Source organism: Patiria miniata, unplaced genomic scaffold (genome assembly GCF_015706575.1).
Source record: "Patiria miniata isolate m_02_andy unplaced genomic scaffold, ASM1570657v1 HiC_scaffold_12, whole genome shotgun sequence".
Lineage (NCBI taxonomy): Eukaryota > Metazoa > Echinodermata > Asteroidea > Valvatida > Asterinidae > Patiria > Patiria miniata.
In genome coordinates this window covers 4,880,976-4,901,875 of record NW_024037050.1, presented here as the reverse complement: position 1 = coordinate 4,901,875, position 20,900 = coordinate 4,880,976, and the positions used below count along the sequence as shown (strand labels likewise).

Sequence of the window (20,900 nt, the reverse complement as noted above, 5' to 3'; positions counted from 1 at the left end):
CAGATATTTCTATACACAAATTCACAATATATATACAATTTCATACTGTGCCAATGGTGTTACATCTAAAAATCACACACAGACACCATTAAAAATCCTGGATGACAAAATTACATCATTGTGTTTCAAGAAGTCACAATTAAATCACACACATTATGTGGATAGAACCCCAGAATCCAAATCACAGAACAGCATTCAATCTGTGTGATTAAGAAACTGGGTGTCCATCATGGACATCAGTAAATATCAGTAAGAATTTTATGGTCGTGAAACAGATTTCTTTCAGTTTAATGCTGCTTTGGTATCTTTTGACTAAACCATAAACTGGGTTAAACCCAAGCGTTTTTAATCAAGAGCCTTTACAACATGTTTACAGAAAAAGTGCCATTGTGCCTAAGCTAACACAGAAAAACATTCAGTGCCTACATGTATAGGGCTTGTTCAATGACGGCCATCTCTGTAGGAGAACTGCAACTGCGTATTTTACGCAATCAAGCACGCACTGCGCAGTGTTGTAAATGTTCCAAACACGCGCGCTTGTTGCTCGAAATACAATGCAGCCGATGCGCGTTATGCAAGTTGACGCTCAAAATGCCGACGCACGTGGCAGGTCTGTAGGAAATGACGTCATGTGAACGAGACCTATTACAAACAACCACATTTTACATGTATTCAGTTCACATTGGATTTTCTGAAAGTTTAAACACTTATTGGAAACATCATGCAACAAAGACTTCCCATGCTGCTACCATGGAGCTACACATGGTGCTACACTAACCCTTTTTCCCTGAGTGAAATTTTTGGCTAGTCGGTCAGACACATGGAATGCAATGGAAAACACATTGTACAAAAGTTGATTAGCAAAGCCTCCAAATGGAGTGTGCACTAAAAAAGAGAACCGCTCATTTGCTTATTGGCATTTCTTTGAGTGCATGGATCGAGGCTCACCCTTGTTGCAACGTCCATAAGGTTAAAGTATGGGACGTTTTCTCACTGCAAATACTGAAGTATCCTGGATGGGGCAAGGGTACAAGTTTTGCTTGTTAGTACTGTTTATCAAATCTCTTTCCCAGACCATCTCCTCCTTCTCTTCATAAACCCCCCCGTCCAGTGTGACCAGCTTTGACCTTTACTGGGAGACATACTTTGCAATACTGCACAACTGGTTTCTCTACCATGGCAGAGCCTCCTGCTCTGAAACTTGACTTTCACTTCAGTGCTGCACCTCCACAGGGTGTAAGATATCCATCTCTTTCCTGATCTTCATCAAGTCAAACGCCTTCTCATCCGGAGTGGCCAGGCCCCTCTCGGGAGACTTGCTCTGTGATCCCGCAGCTGCCACCGTTTTTGCCCGGCCCTTGGCAGCGGCCTTCTGCTCGGCTTTCTGCTCCTTGAGCCATGTCTCGTAGGACTTTTCTTTCTCCTGGACGGCCCGTTGTTCGTCCTCCACTTTGATCTTCTGTTGTTGGATGACTTTGCGCTTGTTCTCTGCCTGATGGCGCTCTTTGGCCTTCTTCTGGGCAAGCCAATCGTCGTAGGACTTCTTGTCCCCTGAGGCCTTGGATTTGGCTTCTTGGAGAGGGCTGTTGAATAGAATGTGTCATAAATCACATCACTCTGAGTTTCCATTTAAAATGACATAAAAAAAGTTCAACTTCACTCAATATCAAATCATGACTCAGCCATTTCAAGTGATTAGTCTACCCATTCATATTCATAATCTATGAATATCTGATAAGGGAATAATTGTAGTGTGGAAGAGCAGTTTAAAACGTCTGTTTTAAAACCAGACAGGGGCCTGGTTGCCAATAATGGCCCGACCAGGCCCTTACCGGTTTTAAACCACAGGTTCAAAGTTGCTCCACCACACTATTATTCCAATTCATAAATACCTTTTCGATCAAAAATTCTGACAAAGTTCAGCATTATTTTACTCCATGTTCAAGCCTTCTATGGTGCACGTTACGCGCATGGTTTGCTCAACATCTCCAATACATAGATCATATTAGTGGTTCTCAAGCACCCAATTGGAGTAGGTGAGCACGGCACGTACAGTGCGCATGTGGAGTGGAGTGCAACGTCTCCTGATCGGTTTTAGCCATAGCTGGCCGTGGTTCCAACAGCAGTTTAAACCCACTCATGTGACAGGCTCTCGACCAATAGGAATGGGTAAACTGTCTCAGGTATTTAAGAATAATGATATACACGCAAGTAAAACATCTGGGTCTAAGCTGTGTCAAATAGACCCTCAAGTTTGACAAGGCACTGCTGCCATCATAAATAATTTCTGTCATTAATTTCAGCCTGTGAACAAGCATTCTCAAATGACACCCGCAGTTCGGGGCATAGCACTGTGGTAACTACTGTTCAAGCTCAAACAAACTCTCACTTACGATTTGCTTGCTCCATTAAATAAGAGTGTACAGTAAATTACCTAGAGTATCTTCCTTTGGCCGACGGCTTCCTAGCTTCTGGCGATCTCAAAGCTCGTAGCGACTCAGTCCCAATGGATACCTGAGTTGCTTTGTTTCCTTCCAATGTTTTCTTGTCTCTCTGGGATGCCTCTGTGCGTTCTGAGGGCGGGGCTGAGCTGGGTCTCTTGGTTCTCCTCGGGGCATCTATCCCGGTCCCGGAGTACTCCCCTGGGGGTAGGATCTGGGCGTAGTAGACCTGAGCCTGCTCTCCCGTCAGCCAGGTCTTTAGCTTGGAGTCGTACATCTGATGGGCCAGCAGCTGGCCGTCGTTGTTGATGGGTCTCTGCTTGGCGGCTCTCTGCTGCCACTGGAAGAGGAAGATTTGCCGCTCGCAGGACTTGTGGCCCCACAGGCCGGCCAGGACAAGCGGGTTCTTGCCATCGTTGTCCGGGTCTTCGATGGTGGCGCCATTATTCAGCAGCACCTCCACGGCGTTGTTCTTGCCCTGTGCTGCTGTGATGTGGAGGGCTGTCCGGCCCTTGGGAGTTTTGTCATACACACTGGCCCCTGGAATTTCAACAGAACATTTGTAATAAATGGATGAGTGCTTTGATGCCTGCTTGTACAGACTAAGGTTTCTCAATGTTTGTGTGTTTCTTTGATTTAGTACAGCCATTAATGAGCAAACTTCAGCACAAACATTAAAAGTTCTATATTTTGGAGATATAATTTTCACAGAAAATCCTGATAGTTGTGCTAAATAGTTTTCTGGTCCAATTCACAAGTGACAGTCAGTAAACGAGGGACTTAAAGCAAGTCTTATTCCCAAATGACAGTCAGGCCTTATCCGAATCGCATGGCTTTGGCTAGAAAAAACACATTTTTTTTGTACACGTATGTTTACCTCCATCAATGAGTTTTTGTACAAGAGCCACATGGCCTCTGTGTGCAGCGATACTGAGGGCAACAAACGCCCTCTCTGCAAGCCATACTGCCTTGGACCGTTCATTCATCTCTTGGGAGCTGGGAGTGGTGTAGTTGCTGTCTTTGCTTACACCGAGCTTCAGGAGCTGTTACAGGATAAAACACAAACAAACTGTATGTTACTAAATGAAAACCAGTGATTACAGGAGTATTATGGCACTGCGGTTGTACAACATGTCAATCACAAGTCAAATTCACTACACAAAGTCTTGCTTTATCATTGTTCCATAAATTCCCTGTTATTTCGTCACCGTTTTCACGAACAGCCACGTACTATATATATTATGTTGATTTTGAAGAAAAGTGTTTTCGAGATATTCGCAAAAGAAGTTTCTCATATTTTAAAACTTCAAAAAATACTACTTTGCAACAACTTTGTGCAGCAAGGAAACCATCACACGATTCTACGAGAGCTGAAGTTTTACATGAACCCGGTAATACAGTAAATTAAGTAAGACTTAATACAGCAGTTAATTAGTAAAAATTAATTAGTAAAGATATGTGGCTCTTCGTGAAAACGCAAATTCAGGTTTGCGAGATATTGGCCCTTTCTGTTCAACGTGTATTTCTGTAGGCGCGCGTGAGTACGCGTGCGCAGCTGAAAATGTAACAAAGATACGTGGCTCTTCGTGAAAACTCAAATCTCATTTGACCTACTTTTACGTTTTTCCGTGCAATGAGTTTTGTATGCGTTCAAAGGGCCAAAATGTATGTGGCTCTTCGCGAAAACGGAAAATGCATTTATCGAGATTTCTGCCCCTTACAACATTAATGTAAATTAGAAATTAATGATGTTTTGCTTACAGAAACATGTCAAAATGGTTAAGTACATTGTTTTAATGCGAAATATTGAAAAAATCAAAATCTAAAAAATTGTGACATATGTGGCTCTTCGTGAAAACAGTGACAATTTGTGAATAAGTTGTGATTTGACTTGTGACTGACACTTGATTTCAAGGCTTATGGTCTCTCAAGTATGCACAAGTATCCACACAACGGCAAGAAAGGCAGAGTTAATTGGGGGAGACCACTGAGAGATATTGGAACGCATTGCCGATGACACCTGACACTCATGTGAAGACACCATGGCTTGACCCACATCGAAACAAAATGATTTGTGTGAACTATACGCTATGTCCATGCGAACCGGTACGCGCATGCGAACCGGTACGCGCATGCGAACCGGTACGCGCATGCGAACCGGTACGCGCATGCGAACCGGTACGCGCATGCGAACCGGTACGCGCATGCGGTGTGTCCCTGCGAAAGCTATCGAAAGTGGTCGAAAAGCCCCTGCTCTCTGTTGATGCATGAACCCTCATAGAATCCTTTGCATTTATTCAAAAAGTTCCCCAATTTGTCAATGTCTTTGTTCAAGGGATGCTATTCAGAAGCTGCATTCTCTTTGAGTGATCCCCGTTTGCTATTTCCCGGGTTTGCAACATTGTTAATGCACGTTGCTAGCATTGTTCCCTCGGGCGTGATCCCTGGCTACATGGTAACAGGTTCTTGGCTTCTGACTAGCGCCCCTTGAACAAAGACATTGACGAATTGAGAAACCACCAACTTAGGGCTGGATAGCTCTGTTGGTTGAGCACTGGAACGGCAATCCGGAGGTCGCAGGTTTAAAACCCTGCTCACGTCAATTTCTTTGTTCAACTTTGAAAAAAACAATTATTATGTGCCCAGTCAATTTCCCTTTGTGGGTTATTTGAAGGTTTAGAAAAGTGACCGATTCTGTGATGTGAGACACGGTGTCTGTCAACACACTTCAGGACACACTTAAAACATCATGCCTCCCTCGGTGTTCAAAAGCACCACCTCCCCATCAGGGCAGTGAACAATTTTGTTAATATGTTGATTATTTGAATACCAGCAACCTAAAGTATATACTTGGTACTTGGTTGGTTCTTCTCCTAAGGACTTCCACAAGGGAGTATCACTAGCAGGCCAGAAACACCGGGGCAAACCCCTTCTCTGAGCGATAAGTGTTACTGGGTTCTTTTACGTGCCTTAGGCCTTATACAACACACTGGACCTCCGGCTTAACGTCCCATCCGAAGGACGAAGCAATAATGGTTAAGTGCCTTGCTTAAGGGCACAAGTGTCCGGGCCCGGGCTCGAACCCACGCCACTGTTGCCTCTGAAACACCAGAGCATGAGTCCGGTGCTCTTAACCGCTAGGCCATGACACTCCACTATATTTTATGAGGTGAATGATATAAAGAAAAGTGTTGCTACTGACTCTGCTAGTGTCGCCATCTGCAGCTGCTTGTATGAGCGTCTTCCATGTATACCACACATCCAGGTTAATAGTTGCCCCAGGAACAATGTCATGATGCTTGATGTCACTATCATCCATCATGTCAGCTGAAACCAACAAAAAGGTAAAAATCTCAATAAATGATGATCTCCTACGGTAATTTGATAAACGGTGTTGATGTTTTGTACACACTCACTTTGCAAGTGAGTTTGAAATTCATATCATACTTTTACTCTGTATTTTGTAAAATGTTTATATTAAATCTAGGTTTCAATTAGATGTAATTTTCTGATGTTCCTTGCATGCCTTCAAAAAACAAATTTGTCTTGTATGCCTTCAATTTTATTTTTAATATCATAAAGATTTTAACTTGATGAGCTTTTGTTATACATGTGAAGCACTTTTTCACTGAAGCACATTTAGAGCAAAAGTACTGAGCAAGTTATTAACGAAAGGCTTTATCACAGTTGTTTTCAAGGGGTCCGCTCATAAGTCCGACGCCTCATAAGTCCGACGCCTCATAGGTCCGACGCCTCAAAGCTCCGACGCCTGGTAAGTCCAACAAATTATACGCCTCATTTTTCCGTTGTCGGACTTATGAGGCGTTGGACTTATAAGGCGTCGGACCTATGAGGCGGAATAAATAAATGTTATGCCTCATAAGTCCTACGCCTCATAAGTCCGAAATTTCGGACTTTCGGCGTCGGACCTATGAGGCTTCGGACTTATGATACTGCCCCATTTTCAAGTCCTCATACATGTAAGTCCTCACAAGTCCATCACAAGTCCTCGAGTCCCAAGTCAAGTCACAAGCTATTCAAATGAGCTGTGACAAAGGCATTGCTTTGTCTTCATTCATCCCCAAATAATAGTCACCTTACTTGTGACTGACTAATGATTTAATTCGTATTGATTTGTGACTTTGCTCATGATTGACTTGTGCTAGACGTGACTACATCTCTGGCTAGGTGACATGATTGTACAGGGTGAGTAAAAAAAAAAAAAGGAAACCCAAAGTGTGCCCCCTATTTTTTTAGGAAGTTCTGCATGTAGCGCTTTCCAGATCTAGGATATGAAAGCCCAATTAATAAGCTTCAAATCGCTCATGTACTTTTCCAGTTATGGAATTTTGAACACAAACACAGTTTTAAAAATGTTTCCACGGATCACGTTTAAGGTACTTGATATTTCAGCCCTTTGTGAAAATGCTGACGATATGATGCATAACGCAATTCCATATGAATACAATGTGTCATTGGAGTGCTGAGGTGCATGCGTTGTTGCCAATGTGTGCACAGTGGGTGTGGCTGGGCAGATCTGTCCATCAAGATGAGATGTTAATCCTAAGACCTCACCTCCATCTAAGTAGGTCAGTCTCTGTAGATGGCTGGGAATGCCTGTCACAAACTCCATCCTGGCTTTCAGAGCCCTCACCTGTTTATATCGACAAAAGAAAACACAATGTAGCAAATGGTTTGGGCGCCTTCTGTATAATCTGTAATAAGCACATTTTTTTGCCTTAACCGAACTCCCTAGACATGTTTGCTAGGATGTAACCTCAATCCTGCAAAATCCTCCAATTGGCCTCATGGAAAAATAACATCCTCAATCCTGCTTAATCCTCCTGTATTTCTTGAATGTGGTCCTTGGAGGGGTGACCACTGCCTCAATTCTGCAAAATCCTCCAGCAATCACTGTCAATGTGTTGAGGCAGAGCCTGTGACATTCTGGAGCAGTGCGGAGGATTTCAAGTATATTGTAGGCATTAATTTATGCCGAGCATAAACAACACAAGGTCCCGCCCAAGACCTTGACACGGTGCATCCGCCGAAGTCAGCAACACACTTTTGCCATCAAAAAGGATTTTGGAGGATTTGGGAAGGTTAGGGTCAAATTTGTATCATTACAGTGCAAAGAGTACACTGGTATATTTGTATTTGCTCTTCAACAAATCAAATTTTTTGTTAACAAATTTTCAATTTGTAAGTTTTGTTTTGTTTTAAAGATGTATTCCCCATGCTTTTTTCATCCAGAAAATAGATTCCTTTTCTAAATTTCTTTTTTTTCTAGCAATACAAAAGTTATTCCCTTTGAATTAGGCATCGACTGAAAAAAATTGAGAGACAATAATTCCATTCTCACAATCAGTGCCAATAATGTACAGACCAGGAGCCACTCCGAACCAGTCTGCTTGCAAAGCAGATCTCTGTAACAGGGCCAACTTCATGTTGGAAGTACATGTTTGGGAATTTTCCATCAACAGTCTGCACAAAATGTGTTTCTTCATGCCCCTCAATTGAAATCGAAAACTACAAGTAATTCTTGCTCAAAATAGATGTTTCTTGTCTAGTCTCTTGGAAGTGAGACAATAAAATGTTTCTTGAAAAAAGCAATTTCTCCGATTTTATTCGGTAGTGTTCAAAATTTGGAAATTATTTCATGACTAAATGTGAGAAGATTTGTTGTTTCATGTTTGCTACAAAAGTCTTTGAACAAAGCTAACAAATTGCAATTCAAACAAAACATTTTTTTTAAGGAAACTCAACTTCAATTAAAGATAAGATACAACATTTGCAAACATCACAAAAGGAAATGATCAAATTATCATGTAATACCTTACTGGATTGTTAGGGAATGACAGTTTAAAGCATCCTGTAAAATCGTGGCTCCTGGTGTGCTGACATTTTCTCCAGCGTTGGAGAAAACTGGCTTTTTTCAAAAAGTGCTCCTAATTTTTCATAATTAGTTATTCCGCATTTTCTTTGCAATTGATCACACACCTGTGAGGGGGGTACAAGCCTGCTAGACTGATTCTCTGACCTTACAATTCCCCAAAGTCAATAAATTGCTCCGTTCCATCTTAAGTGGGGTCAGGGAAACAGACTACAAGAATAAGATTGGTTTTCTTAGTTTCTCCAGCATCTACAAGCCCAAAACGTGAAACAAGTCATTTAAACAATATTTGCTGTAACATACTAATCCCCCAAATCCAATTATTTCTGAAATTTGCAGCAAAAGCAAATGTTGTACATTCCCTTTAAGATAAAATTATCCGTGTGTTTGTTCTTATTCGAATGATAAGTTATACCTTCATCTCATTGTAGACATCTCTAACAGGAAACGTCTCACCGGTAAATAGTTTGACCTTGAGGTCAAAGTATTTGCCTTTATGGCTGGACAGATGGCCTCCGCTTCTCTCTCCCATTGCTGTTGATGTTACTAGGACTGCTTCACCTTATTAAACCGCTCATCCCTTCAAAAGGAAAATAAAAGGTGGTTGTTGTAACGCTGTTTGATTTTTTACTCGGACTACGTCCTAAAGGTCCAAAGGTTTGGAGTAAAGGGGGAGGAAGAGATCCCCAAATCTCCATTTTTTTTTCAAGGAAGGATTAGCCATAAGATCCTTCACCTCCCCACTGATTTGTTTGCCTAGAAAAAAGCTGTCAAGTGTCATGATATCATCCTGGTGAGCATGACAACCAGACCTCGCATAAAAAGTAAAAGTAGGTGTAAAAAAGATTAAGCCCCCCCCCCCAAAAAGTCTACTGTTTCTGGTATGGAGCTTGCCCTAAAAGTGGTGCAGCAAGGCGGCTTTTTTTTTAAATTTCTTTTCCTTCAAATGTCGGCTGAAGACTGCAAATGGTGCCCGACTAAATTTAGTGCAAAATGTATTGGAGCCCAGAGAGGCCACATAAAGCTTATACTTGATCGTAACCCATCTAAAAACATGTTAAAATTGTGCAGCAGCAGGATTCCGGTCAAACCAGAGTGAGTTTGGCGGTTTTGAGACATCATCTTACATTGAATTTTTTTTTTTTTTAAATTTTGCCGGCGCGCATGGCTACGGCGATGCGCGTGCATACCAGAAACCGGACACTTTTTTTGTGGCCTTAGCAGAGGAAAGAAAAGCACATAATATAATCAGGGGTGTGAGTGACCACTTATAAAAAAAGCTGAAAAAAGGTGTAAAGAAGCTGAACTTTGGATATCTCCTATACTTTTGTACACAGCAAGTGAGGGAAAAAGCTGAAAAAAGCTGAAATCCAAAACAAAAAAAAGCTGAAATCAGCTTAAAAGCTGAAATTTCACACGCCTGATAATATAAGCCTCTTTTAGCTAGCATAAATACATATGCTTCATGCTACAAAAATGTTGTTAAAAGTTGTCTTGAAATGCCTTCAATTCAAACATGTCATATCTACTGCTTCTTATGTGATCTGGTATTTGACTATACACATGTAAATTGTGTAGGCAACGTCCCTAGAGGCCCTTACCCATCCCATTCCCCCCCCCCAAAAAAAAACCGCACACACACCCATTTTGACTGAAAATCCGGAAATTTTCAGTATTTTTCTCTCACCATGCATCCAAGTCATTAACACAATTTACTCACTTCCTACAACTATTATCCATCAACTGTGTGCACAAAATGTGTTTCTTCATGCCCCTGTGCTGGCGTCACTAATCATAAAGATATTATGATTTTTAAAATCAGAGGTCAGCTTATTGTTCTACAGTTCTACAAATGCATACATGTATCTTAGGACACAAAATTCAATTTACATGTTTCTTACTTTAGTAGAATTTCATAATGTATCAGTTCCATCTAAACAAAATTGCTATTATTTTGTTTAGTATTTCATCTTAAAAAAAAAATTTGCATTTTGCTGTACATGTAGGCCTACTTTCACTTGGAAGATAAATTGCCGAATACAGTTTGTAAGTCTACATGTAAATCACACTTTCAAATAACACTCATAAGGTTTTGAGAATGCAATTTTTACTTTTGCGTCCACCACCTGCTAGCCCGACTGCGTCTGGCCGTACAGTACTATCGCAAGCTCTGTAGTACGGCCAGACGCTGAATGCTTCCAAAAAGACTGAATTTTTTTGGCCGCTGATGTAGCGATTTTGCTACATCTTTTGATCGAGATTATCTTTTCATCCAGGACAAAAATTTCCACAGTTAAGGTTCTTAGTCGTAGAGCAACTCATACCTTTTCGAAAAAACGTTCTTTGGTCTCAATATTTTCATCCATCTGGCCAAAAGACGACTTTCAGTCATCATCTTCCACAAATATCGTCCCGAAAATGCTCCCCCATGCGATTTCAAAATGGCGGCCGCGCTGTAACTCATGAATATGCATGAAAAGTCTGTGACGTATGACCTCGTATTTTTGGACGTGCGTGCGGCGGCGCCGTACGTACATATGTACAGTCATGTACATGTACATTACTTGTAGACAACAGCCCAGTACGTGCATGCACACCGCCGCGCGGACGTACGTGTGCATGCACGTACTGGGCTGTTGTCTACAAGTAATGTACATGTACGTACATGTACGTACGGCGCCGCCGCACGCGCGTCCAAAAACACGAGGTCATACGTCACAGACTTTTCATGCATATTCATGAGTTACGGCGCGGCCGCCATTTTGAAATCGCATGGGGGAGCATTTTCGGGACGATATTTGTGGAATATGATGACTGAAAGTCGTCTTTTGGCCAGATGGATGAAAATATTGAGACCAGAGAACGTTTTTTCGAAAAGGTATGAGTTGCTCTACGACTAAGAACCTTAACTGTGGAAATTGTTGTCCTGGATGAAAAGATAAACTCGATCAAAAGATGTAGCAAAATCGCTACATCAGCGGCCAAAAAAATTCAGTCTTTTTGGAAGCATTCAGCGTCTGGCCGTACTACAGAGCTTGCGATAGTACTGTACGGCCAGACGCAGTCGGGCTAACCACCTGCATGCCCTTGAACTTGAAGCTCCCAGTAAAAATTTCATTATTTAAAAAAATAATCATTATATTGATTTTTTTTTACTTCACACAAATTTACCAGGTCACACAAAATCAACTAGTATGATTAACGGTTGCACAATCATCAATATTTATGGTTAAAATTAATCCTCAGATTATGACACGATGCTGAAACGGCGATTCGTCGATCTATACTAGAAATGTAACAATAAAATTCATCCAAAAACTTATTTGAAGAATTTTTTTTTTTTAATTAAAAATGAAAAATAAATGACAAATGAAAAATGAAAAAAAAAAGGCAGTGGATATTTAGCCTGGAGACGGCAAACCTTTAGTAAACGTTAGCTTGCTGGATATGAACTGAACATGCGCAGTTAGTGTTTTTTTTTGTACTTAGACATGCCAACATTATCGTTGTAACTTCGTATGCACAAGATGGGAATCAGACCATTTTACAATTTCGGCCTTTATTTCCCTTTAAAAAAAAATCCTCCAGAGCCACAAATCTGAAAAAGAAAATGTAATACTCTGCAATAAAATGTTTGAGACATGTTAAAATAATAAAAGAAGAATATTCTTATTTTTTTGGGATGGGTAAAAAAAAACTCAGAAATGTCGCCAGCGGGGATCGGTATCAAACCCGGGTCTTCCCGCTCATGAGATCCATTGCTTATCCACTAGACCAAGCGTGCTACACGTCACAACCGTTATCGATAATTAAATATATCTTATAATTCAGCCCTATCTTAGAGATTACAGCGTCTGTTGATATGGATTGCCGCCGGCAAACCTTTAGTAAACGTTAGCTTGCCGGCATTACTTTCGGCAAAATATCCACTATAAAAAAAAAAACAGCCTCCTGAGTCCTTTCCAAACATGCACATTTTTTCAGACACAAATCTAAAAAAAACCCAAACATTATCATGGCCTGACCAATATCTACTTCAATAGTAAAAACACATTTAAATGCGAAATAAAGATACATCAAACCAAACAGTACATGTGGCAAATCCTACTTCCATGATTTTACTGATTATAATATTCGTGCTCATGGATGTGGAAATAATGCTTGCCCCGCGCCCACACGTACGGGGCAGATATCGACTCGCATGTCGAGTAAATCGGAGTATCACTTCTATCTTTATTTGTATTTTTCACTTACTAATCTTATTGTTAACGAAGCAGAAATGATTTCGACCGTTTCACCAAAGACAGAACATACACACGGTCATCAACGACAAATCTGACATACTTACAATCCAGAAATATCAATTAAAATCAAGACCTGTAACGATCAGGTTCCCTGCAGTTGTTGTGCCCGGTGGTGTAGCAACAATTTAATTACGACGGCTGTTGCCTGCTTGATGCATAGATATACGTACGTGACTATTGCATGTAGCAAAAAAACTTTTAAAATGTAGAGCGACTTGCAGAATGACGTATAATTTGAAAATGGTGTTGTTATTTTGCGTTAAAACCCCCAATATTGTATTATATGATATCCACTGTTTGCTTGAATGCTTGAACTGTTTTGCATTTTGGTAGGAAAATATTATGTAAAATATTCCAGGTCATAGGTCAATTCTTCAAGAGGGAATAGTCTGGTGACGTTTCCACTTTTTCATGCTACTCTGGCTCATAGAAAGCGTGACACGACCGCACCGATGTAGAAAACTTTGCGGAGCTGATTGCAACCCGAAGAAGTCCAAAACACCGAGGCAAATATGTTTCAAATACCTTTACGATTGCTCAGGAAGAGTGTGGTAAGACATATTATATTATATTGAATGGATAGCTCAATTTCCTTAGTGTAGTTTTTGTCAAGTCGGACCCAAACGTAGTCTGATGAGACTCGCCCGTTGTCCACGCGCGCCACGGAGCCCTGTCTCTGCCTGGTCCAACGTCTCTGAAGGGCATCAGGTCAACTCGGACATGTCGGACCCAAACCAAGTCGGACCCATGCCAAGTCGGACCCACGCCAACTCGGACCCACGCCAACTCGGACCCACTACCATCTCGGACCCACTACCAACTCGGACCCAAGACCAACTCGGACCCACTACCAACTCGGACCCAAGCACGACCAACTCGGACCAAACAATGGCTTAATCATTAGTTTCAGAGATTATATTTATAGGTCATCTTAATGTTACAGTGCTTATATAGTGAAGATATTTTGTAATTATATTGGTCAGAATGGGGCTTTTAGTTTTGTTGTTTGATTATACTACATTGATTTTGCTCTCTTATTACTCATTCACGTGAAGAAATGGATATCTATGTGCAATGTTTTCCTTTTTCATCTGCTTTTTGTGTGTGTGTGCCAAATAATATAAACCAAATTAAATCACACTCAATGAAGGATTTCAATATGTCACAAAAATTTTGTTCAGTGAGGAAGTTATTAATTTGAAATAGGCCTTTCATTTCATGTAATTGTTAGTTTTTTTAATTGTTTTTTTTTACGAATCTGTGTAACTTTTTACACTTTTTGATCAACCTTTTTTGTTCAATATGGAACCTTCGTTTTTCTTGCAGTGTATGCAATGGTGTTTATGTGGTTATTTTTTTAAAATACATGTACATGTAGAGATTAGAATAGACTTCGTTTTTATACCTTATTTATTTTATTTAATGACTTATAATGTTTACTTATATTTATTGAATTAATAATGTCATGTTTGAAAGTGTTTATGTTTCAATGTCATACTTTCCAATTTTAATTTTCTATGAAGACAAACTTTATTAAATTGTCGAATGATTGAAAACGCTGTCAAATGATTGTAAACGAAGGGTCCGAGTTGGTCATGCATGGGTCCGAGTTGGTAGTGGGTCCGAGTTGGTTGTGGATCCGAGTTAGTAGTGGGTCCGAGTTGGCGTGGGTCCGAGTTGGTAGTGGGTCCGAGTTGGCATGGGTCCGAGTTGGCTTGGGTCCGACTTGGTTTGGGTCCGAGTTGGATCGAAACCCTCTGAAGAGGGGAGGCCTGGTGGGGGGCCGGGGGGGGGGGGGGGGGGGGGGCTAGACCTAGGCCTACGGTCGTTTTCCTAGTTCCAGCTTTTTCCTAGTTCCAGATCGCTTCAAATAAAAACCTACCTCTTTTGAATTTGTCCCCAATAGTACTATTACTAATGTTTCTGACGAAGTGTGTTTTGAAAAGGAAAATGATCTTATTTTAAAAATTCTTAGTTTACGAATTTAGGAAAGGAATTTTGGAGATTTCAGACTCGCATTTTGACATGTTTTGACAGTTTGTAAAAATCATGGGAGCCACAAATCGACGATAAATTTTCTTGGAAAAAATGTTGCAACCTGACGCCACTTCAGCGGTTGTGTACAAAGGCTATGGAGAGTCAAGAAAATTTTCGAGGTATTTCCTAATTTATGTTTCTCAGTCCCAGATTCATGTCTTATCATCATTTTTGCAATGACTAACCTTCATTGAGATAATATATGAAGAAAAAAGTGGCGTCAGGTTGCAACATTTTTTCCATTTCCTCCTCGGTACATCACTCGGACCGTGTGATTTCAAATATTTTGTTCGTACTCTACAGTTGTAGGAACTCTTGTATGGAATGTTTGTTGTGGCCATAATGTGGGCCTAACAATTACAATAAATGTTTTTCTTCCAATTAATAAATGACTATCCTGGTTACGTTTATCGCGGTGAAATTTTATACTCCATAGTTTCACCCCAAGTATTGTAAAACACCGTTACATTCCCAACACACCCTCAACACTCGAGATGTGAGATCGATCCTCATGTTGGTTTACCCTCATGCTACAAGAAACTTACAAGACTTTTTGTGTACATTTTCCCATAGGGACCAAGTTGACTTTGGACCGAGTTGACTTGGGACTGAGTTGACCTGGGTCCGAGTTGACCTGGGACCGAGGGTTTCCTCGGACCGAGTTGACCTCAGACCGAGTTGACTTGAGACCCGAATTGACTTAAGACCGAGTTGACTCGGACCAAGTTGGTTACTAGTTGGTCTGCATCCAAGATTGTCTGGGTGCCTAGTAGATCTACATGGGTTCCTAGTTCATCCAAGATTGCCTGGGTCCTAGTTGGTCTACATCCAAGATTGTATGGGATTGGGTCCTACATGTAGTTAGTCAACATCGAAGATTGTCTGGGTTCCTAGTTGGTCTACATGGGTTCCTAGTTCATCCAAGATTGTCTGGGTCCTTGTTGGTGTACATCCAAGATTTTCTTGGTCTGATTTGGTCTTCATCGGAGATTGTCTTGGTCTGAGTTGGTCTACATCCGAGATTGTCTGGGTCTGAATTGGTCTACCTCCAAGATTGTTTGGGTCCAAGTTGGTCTACATGGGTTCCTAGTTCATCCAAGATTGTCTGGGTCCTTGTTGGTCTACATCCGAGTTGGTAAACATCCAAAATTGTCTGAGTCCTACATGTAGTTGGTCCTACATCCAAGATGGTTTGGGTCTGAATTGGTCTACACCCAAGATTGTCTGTGTCCTAGTTGGTGTACATCCAAGATTGTCTTGGTCTGAGTTGGTCTACATCTGAGATTGTCTGGGTCTGAATTGGTCTACATCCAAGATTGTCTGGGTCTGAATTGGTCTACCTTTAAGATTGTCTGGGTCCAAGTTGGTCTACATGGGTTCCTAGTTCATCCAAGATTGTCTGGGTCCTTGTTGGTCTACATCCGAGTTGGTAAACATCCAAATTGTCTGAGTCCTACATGTAGTTGGTCTACATCCAAGATGGTTTGGGTCCGAATTGGTCTACACCCAAGATTGTCTGGGTCCTAGTTGGTGTAAATCCAAGATTTTCTTGGTCTGAGTTAGTCTACATCTGAGATTGTCTTGGTCTGAGTAGGTCTACATCCAATATTGTCTTGGTCTGAATTGGTCTACATCCAAGATTTGTCTGGGTCCAAGTTGGTCTACATCTAAGATGGTCTGGGTCAGGGTTGGTCAACATGTAAGATGGTTTGACTACATCCTTGAGTAACTTCTGGCGAGGACCATTAGTCGACTAGTGGTTGATTTATGGTGTAACTGATGTTTACGTCTCTAATCAAATCAAAATCCTCCTGAAAAATATGGACAAATTTCCTTATTTACAAAATTTGGTTGAATTGCCGAATTATACTCCTAATTGCTAAACTGTAGTAAGGTGCTAGAGAAGAATCATTTGACAAATTTCAGTTGTTTTAAATCTGTTTGAACTTAAAAATGTACATTGATGATAACAGGTTTTTATGTTCTGTTTTGCAGGCATGTCAAGTGAGGGCGCTACACAGAGCAACACCAGTGGCTGGGGGTCATGGCCTAGTTGTTGTAAGTTTCTACATCATTGAACTCAAAGTCACTCATAATAAGTATTATAACACCTCACCCACAGATTCTGTGTCTTGATTGGCCGAGGGCGAGTCACATGATACTTTCTATTTTTGCTATCTTTCTGTGCACGGCCAAAAGTACTATAACCAAAGTACTATACCATTAGCAACCAAAGTACTATATCCACGGCGCGGTATTTGTGTGCAAATGCATGCTGGTGTGCCCGTTGCACGTAGGGCATTTTGTTCCAAAGAGAGCGCGCCACAGAGTTGGGTTCAAACATTTCGTGAAGGGGTAGTTTGGAAGAGAGAAATACATTTTCCACCAATTTTCTATTGAAATTGAAGTTTATTTCAACTGTTCAGATTTAAATAATTTAAAATATTAAAACCAAGCAGAATCTGTGGGTGAAGTGTTATAAAACAATTATTGAATGCTTTATCTCGTGGTGAAGTAAAACTAGCCTCCCTCGGTGATCCATGGAGCATTCTTTTTTCCCTCGGCAATCACATCGGGAGGCTAGTTTTTCTACACCACTCGAAGCATTAGATATTTGTATACTGTTCTGAGCTCTGCGTGAAGTGAATTCTAACTCAAATATATTAAAGGTTATTATGTCCGTGCCTGTGAACTTTCTTTGGACGGCCACGTGGGTAGTTGCTAGGGATCTGGTAGTCGAGGATCTTCCTTTGCCAGCTGTCCTCGTTCAACACTGGAGGTGACCAAACCAGCGAAGGCGTCCCCGACGAACTACCTCTTCAACAGCAGACGGACTAGGTTTGGCACCTAAGCTCAGCCATAGATTTCCTGCCCGACAGCTTTGCTGAACAAATCCATCTGTTCATGGCATTATCTCTGCGGGTATGGCGGTGGATGTCGTTTACTGGCCAGGTTTCACTCGCATGTATACAGAAGAACACTACGCACGCAAGCATTATAGGCATAACCCCTGACATGCAGGGAGATCCCCTTGTTGGTCAGAACTGGCAGCAGATTGTGAAAGTGCTTCGAGGCAGAGCGTACCCTTGCAGTTGTAGCGTCAAAGCAACCTGACTGACTTTTTACATCCATAACATAAGGGAAGGAATCCACCACCTGAAGAGTGTCATTACCCGCCACTAGATTAGCAATGCCAGGTGTCTGAGGGCTGACGTTACCAGAACACGCTTTACATTTGAAGGTGGATCTTGTTTTAGCTTACCACGGATAACGGAGCAGCGCTTGTGGACCCAATAGTTACAACTGGAGCAGAAGATTGAGTTACTGCCAACTCCTTTCTTGCAACACGCAATACGCCATTCACAGAACAACCACAGCAAATGAGCCACAAACGAGTCACAAATTTGATATTTTTGTGTAACATGACAAAAAAAATCTACCAAGCATATTTCTCTAGAACAAATTCTCAAATGAGCTTCAGATTGCAGTCAATTCTTTGTTGATAAAGGTGTGTGTGCAGAATAATTTCAGCTAAAAAGCATTTTCCTTTTACATTTATTTTCTCTGCAGCATCGAGACTCAACAGAGAACAACCCAGACACTCCGTTTGAATTCACCCAAGAGAACCTCAAGGTACAAGTTATCTGGTAGTTAATGGTTGATGAGTATGCAACCTTGCAGTAAGGCGCCCCCCCCCCCCAAAAAAGGCTGCGGTTTCTGGTCTGCGCGTGTTGCCGTAGCCATGCGCGTCAACAAAATTTAAACGTTTTTTTTTCAATGTAAGATGATGTCTCAAAACCGCAAAACTCACTGGTTTGACTGGAATCCTGCTGCTGCACAATTTTAACGTGTTGTTAGATGGGGTTATGATCGAGTATAAGCTTTATGTAGCCTCTCTGGGCTCCCATGTATTTCGCACTGAATTTAGTCTAGTCGGGCACCATTTGCAGACGGTGTTGTAATTTTGTAATTGTGCGTCTGGAAGCCAGACTGAGGGAGCGATGGTCGTGTAACAGGAACCTGTAAACGCTTTCTAATTAGCGCAATATGTAAGGGAGCAGACTTATGACCAGCCTGGCAGCACATGCACGATGTCGATGTCGCTGTATGGTCGGTCTGACGTTACCGTTTTCTCTGATTTGTCTTGACTATCCAAATTTCCCGAAGAATGTTTGTGTAGGATGAGATCGTAAGTGGGTGCAGAATTCTCAAGCCTTATGGCCTTACTGAGGTCACCTCAAGCTCCACTCTGAAGGATATTTTTGAGGGTTTTAAAGGGATCGAACCGTCATCCGCAACATCAGCCGACATTTGAAGAAGAAAAAAAGGAAGGAAAAAAAAAAACGCGTCGCTGCAGCACTTTTGGGGCAAGCTCCATACCAGAAACTGGAGACTTTTTTGTGTGGCCTAATCCAATATATTCTGAATTTCAGCCTCAAAATCTCTTAAGGCAGATTTAGAGTCTGATTCCAGCCAGAACGTCGATAGCCTATAGAACTTTGATATATAGGAGACAGGGTCATATAAATTGAACTATCCATTGCCATACAATAAGGTGCTGTGTTTTTTTCCTGATAAGAAAGCAAGCAAAAGAAGTAGGCCTATCAGACTACAAGAATTTTAAATTCTGGTTTTTTTTTTATTAATCTTCCAAATGTCTGACCCTACAGAGAGTGGATGACATTGTAGCCAACTACCCCAAGGGGCACACAGCAGCGGCAGTCATCCCAGTACTTGATCTAGCCCAGCGACAGCATGGATGGGTACCCCTATCAGCCATGAATAAAGTAGCCGACATCTTAGGCATGCCTCGTATGAGGGTGTATGAAGTAGCCACATTCTACACAATGTTTAACAGGTAGGACCTACGTAAAAGACCCTGAGTCTTAAGGTAGTATACAAATACAACTTGGTTTGAGGGGAAGTAGGTGCAAAATCTCAAGGTTTGGGGTTGTTTTGGCTACCTCCTTCAGCTTCCACCAGAACAGAGGGACAAGTAGGTTGCACTCCCTGCCCTGGAAGAAACAATGTTATATAAAATCTGCTTGATTACATCTTATGCGCAATTCCATGGTTACTCACGTTACGAAAATGTAACGTGAGTAACCGATTTTGTGCGTCTTGTTTATCATACATAACAAATTTTTCTGGATGTCATCTTTGGTGCTTACGTAGGTCTAGGTCTACTCTATCTACCATGGGGATAACAGTTATTAAACCTTTTCAGTGCGGTAATTACAGCCCAAGGAAACTCAAAGGTACATCAAAAATGTAGCGTTAGTAACCGTGGAATTGCCCATATACACATACAAGACCTGCTCCCTAAAAACCTGGACAGATTTAACAAATGTTGCTTTTTAGGTTTTAGCATTTTGAAATTCCTGACTGAGATCCTATCACGCCCGGGAGAAAGGATTAAGTGATACATTTCTTACAACCAAATTATGAGATAAACATGCGTAACGAAATGTATTCTCACTAAATAAATCAACTGAAAAATGGAATTATTCATACTTTGAGCGGTTGTAGATTTATATTTGCTGATTCAGAAACTATCAAAACCTCAAAATGATCAGTTCCACCCCAGAATGACTCCACATGCCCTCTGTGCAAAATCACATCCGCAACTTTGTCCTGGTTTCATGGGAGCAGGTCTTATAGAGACCCAAAAAGAAGAACAATTCTTTGGGAAATTTGTCCCACGGGATTGTACGTATGACGTGAATGTTCTAAAGAATGGTACCACAGTATCAGTGATCGTACTTGCAATCATAACTATTGCATTGCTGGGAATTTAGGAGCTAATCTCTGGGTACTTACTTCCTTGGTACTATCCACCAATAGACCAGGGACATAATGATGTCAAGCTTTGTTTACTTGTGCACTTTCTTATCCGCTCCATTCACAAGTACCCCCTCACCGGCAAGGAAAGTATAGTTGGGGGTGACCGACCGACGCCATCTTGCCTGACTGCAATTCATTTGCCGCAAAGCGCAGCCACTGCGTGTGCATAGTACAAATCCACTGGTGTACGTGCGTCACACACAAAGAATGGTGCGCGTCAAACCAGTGAAATGTCCTGCCCATGGGACATCATTGCTAGGTAAAAGGGCGCCCTCTTTCGTTGGCGCATGGAGCCCATAGGAGCTTCGTGGCTCTCTGAAACAATGAGAGTTCCCATTGAACGATGCTACGGTTGTATCCTGCTGCAACGGGTGACCACAG

General features: G+C 41.5%; 2 protein-coding genes across 2 annotated transcripts in view; one reads left to right on the top strand and one right to left on the bottom strand.

Moving 5' to 3' along the window:
* Positions 1 to 264: 264 nt before the first annotated feature.
* LOC119746064 lies at positions 265 to 12,824 on the bottom strand. The gene is made up of 7 exons (XM_038222841.1): positions 12,683 to 12,824; positions 8,750 to 8,914; positions 7,017 to 7,095; positions 5,644 to 5,768; positions 3,319 to 3,484; positions 2,435 to 2,981; positions 265 to 1,583 (listed from the first exon to the last, which is right to left on the bottom strand). The coding sequence occupies exons 2-7, from the start codon at positions 8,864 to 8,866 to the stop codon at positions 1,214 to 1,216; spliced, it is 1,404 nt and encodes a 467-aa protein (XP_038078769.1). The 5' UTR covers positions 8,867 to 8,914; positions 12,683 to 12,824; the 3' UTR covers positions 265 to 1,213.
* Positions 12,825 to 13,019: 195 nt separating this feature from the next.
* Positions 13,020 to 20,900, top strand: part of LOC119746057 (NADH dehydrogenase [ubiquinone] flavoprotein 2, mitochondrial-like) — a 59,337-nt gene continuing 51,456 nt past the window's right edge. Inside the window, exons 1-4 of the mRNA XM_038222829.1 lie at positions 13,020 to 13,189; positions 16,671 to 16,733; positions 18,246 to 18,308; positions 19,346 to 19,533. Coding sequence (XP_038078757.1) covers positions 13,151 to 13,189; positions 16,671 to 16,733; positions 18,246 to 18,308; positions 19,346 to 19,533 — 353 coding nt within the window. The 5' untranslated portion in view covers positions 13,020 to 13,150. The remainder of the gene's footprint in view (positions 13,190 to 16,670; positions 16,734 to 18,245; positions 18,309 to 19,345; positions 19,534 to 20,900) is intronic.

Coding starts and splice junctions, on each gene's coding strand:
- LOC119746064 (XM_038222841.1), bottom strand. CDS start 8,866: ATGGGAGAGAGAAGCGGAGGCCATCTGTCCAGCCATAAAGGCAAATAC. Junction 3,485..5,643: donor CAGATGGCGACACTAGCAGA/GTCAGTAGCAAC, acceptor ATCCTGTAACAG/CTCCTGAAGCTCGGTGTAAG. Junction 1,584..2,434: donor GCCAAAGGAAGATACTCTAG/GTAATTTACTGT, acceptor TCTATTCAACAG/CCCTCTCCAAGAAGCCAAAT.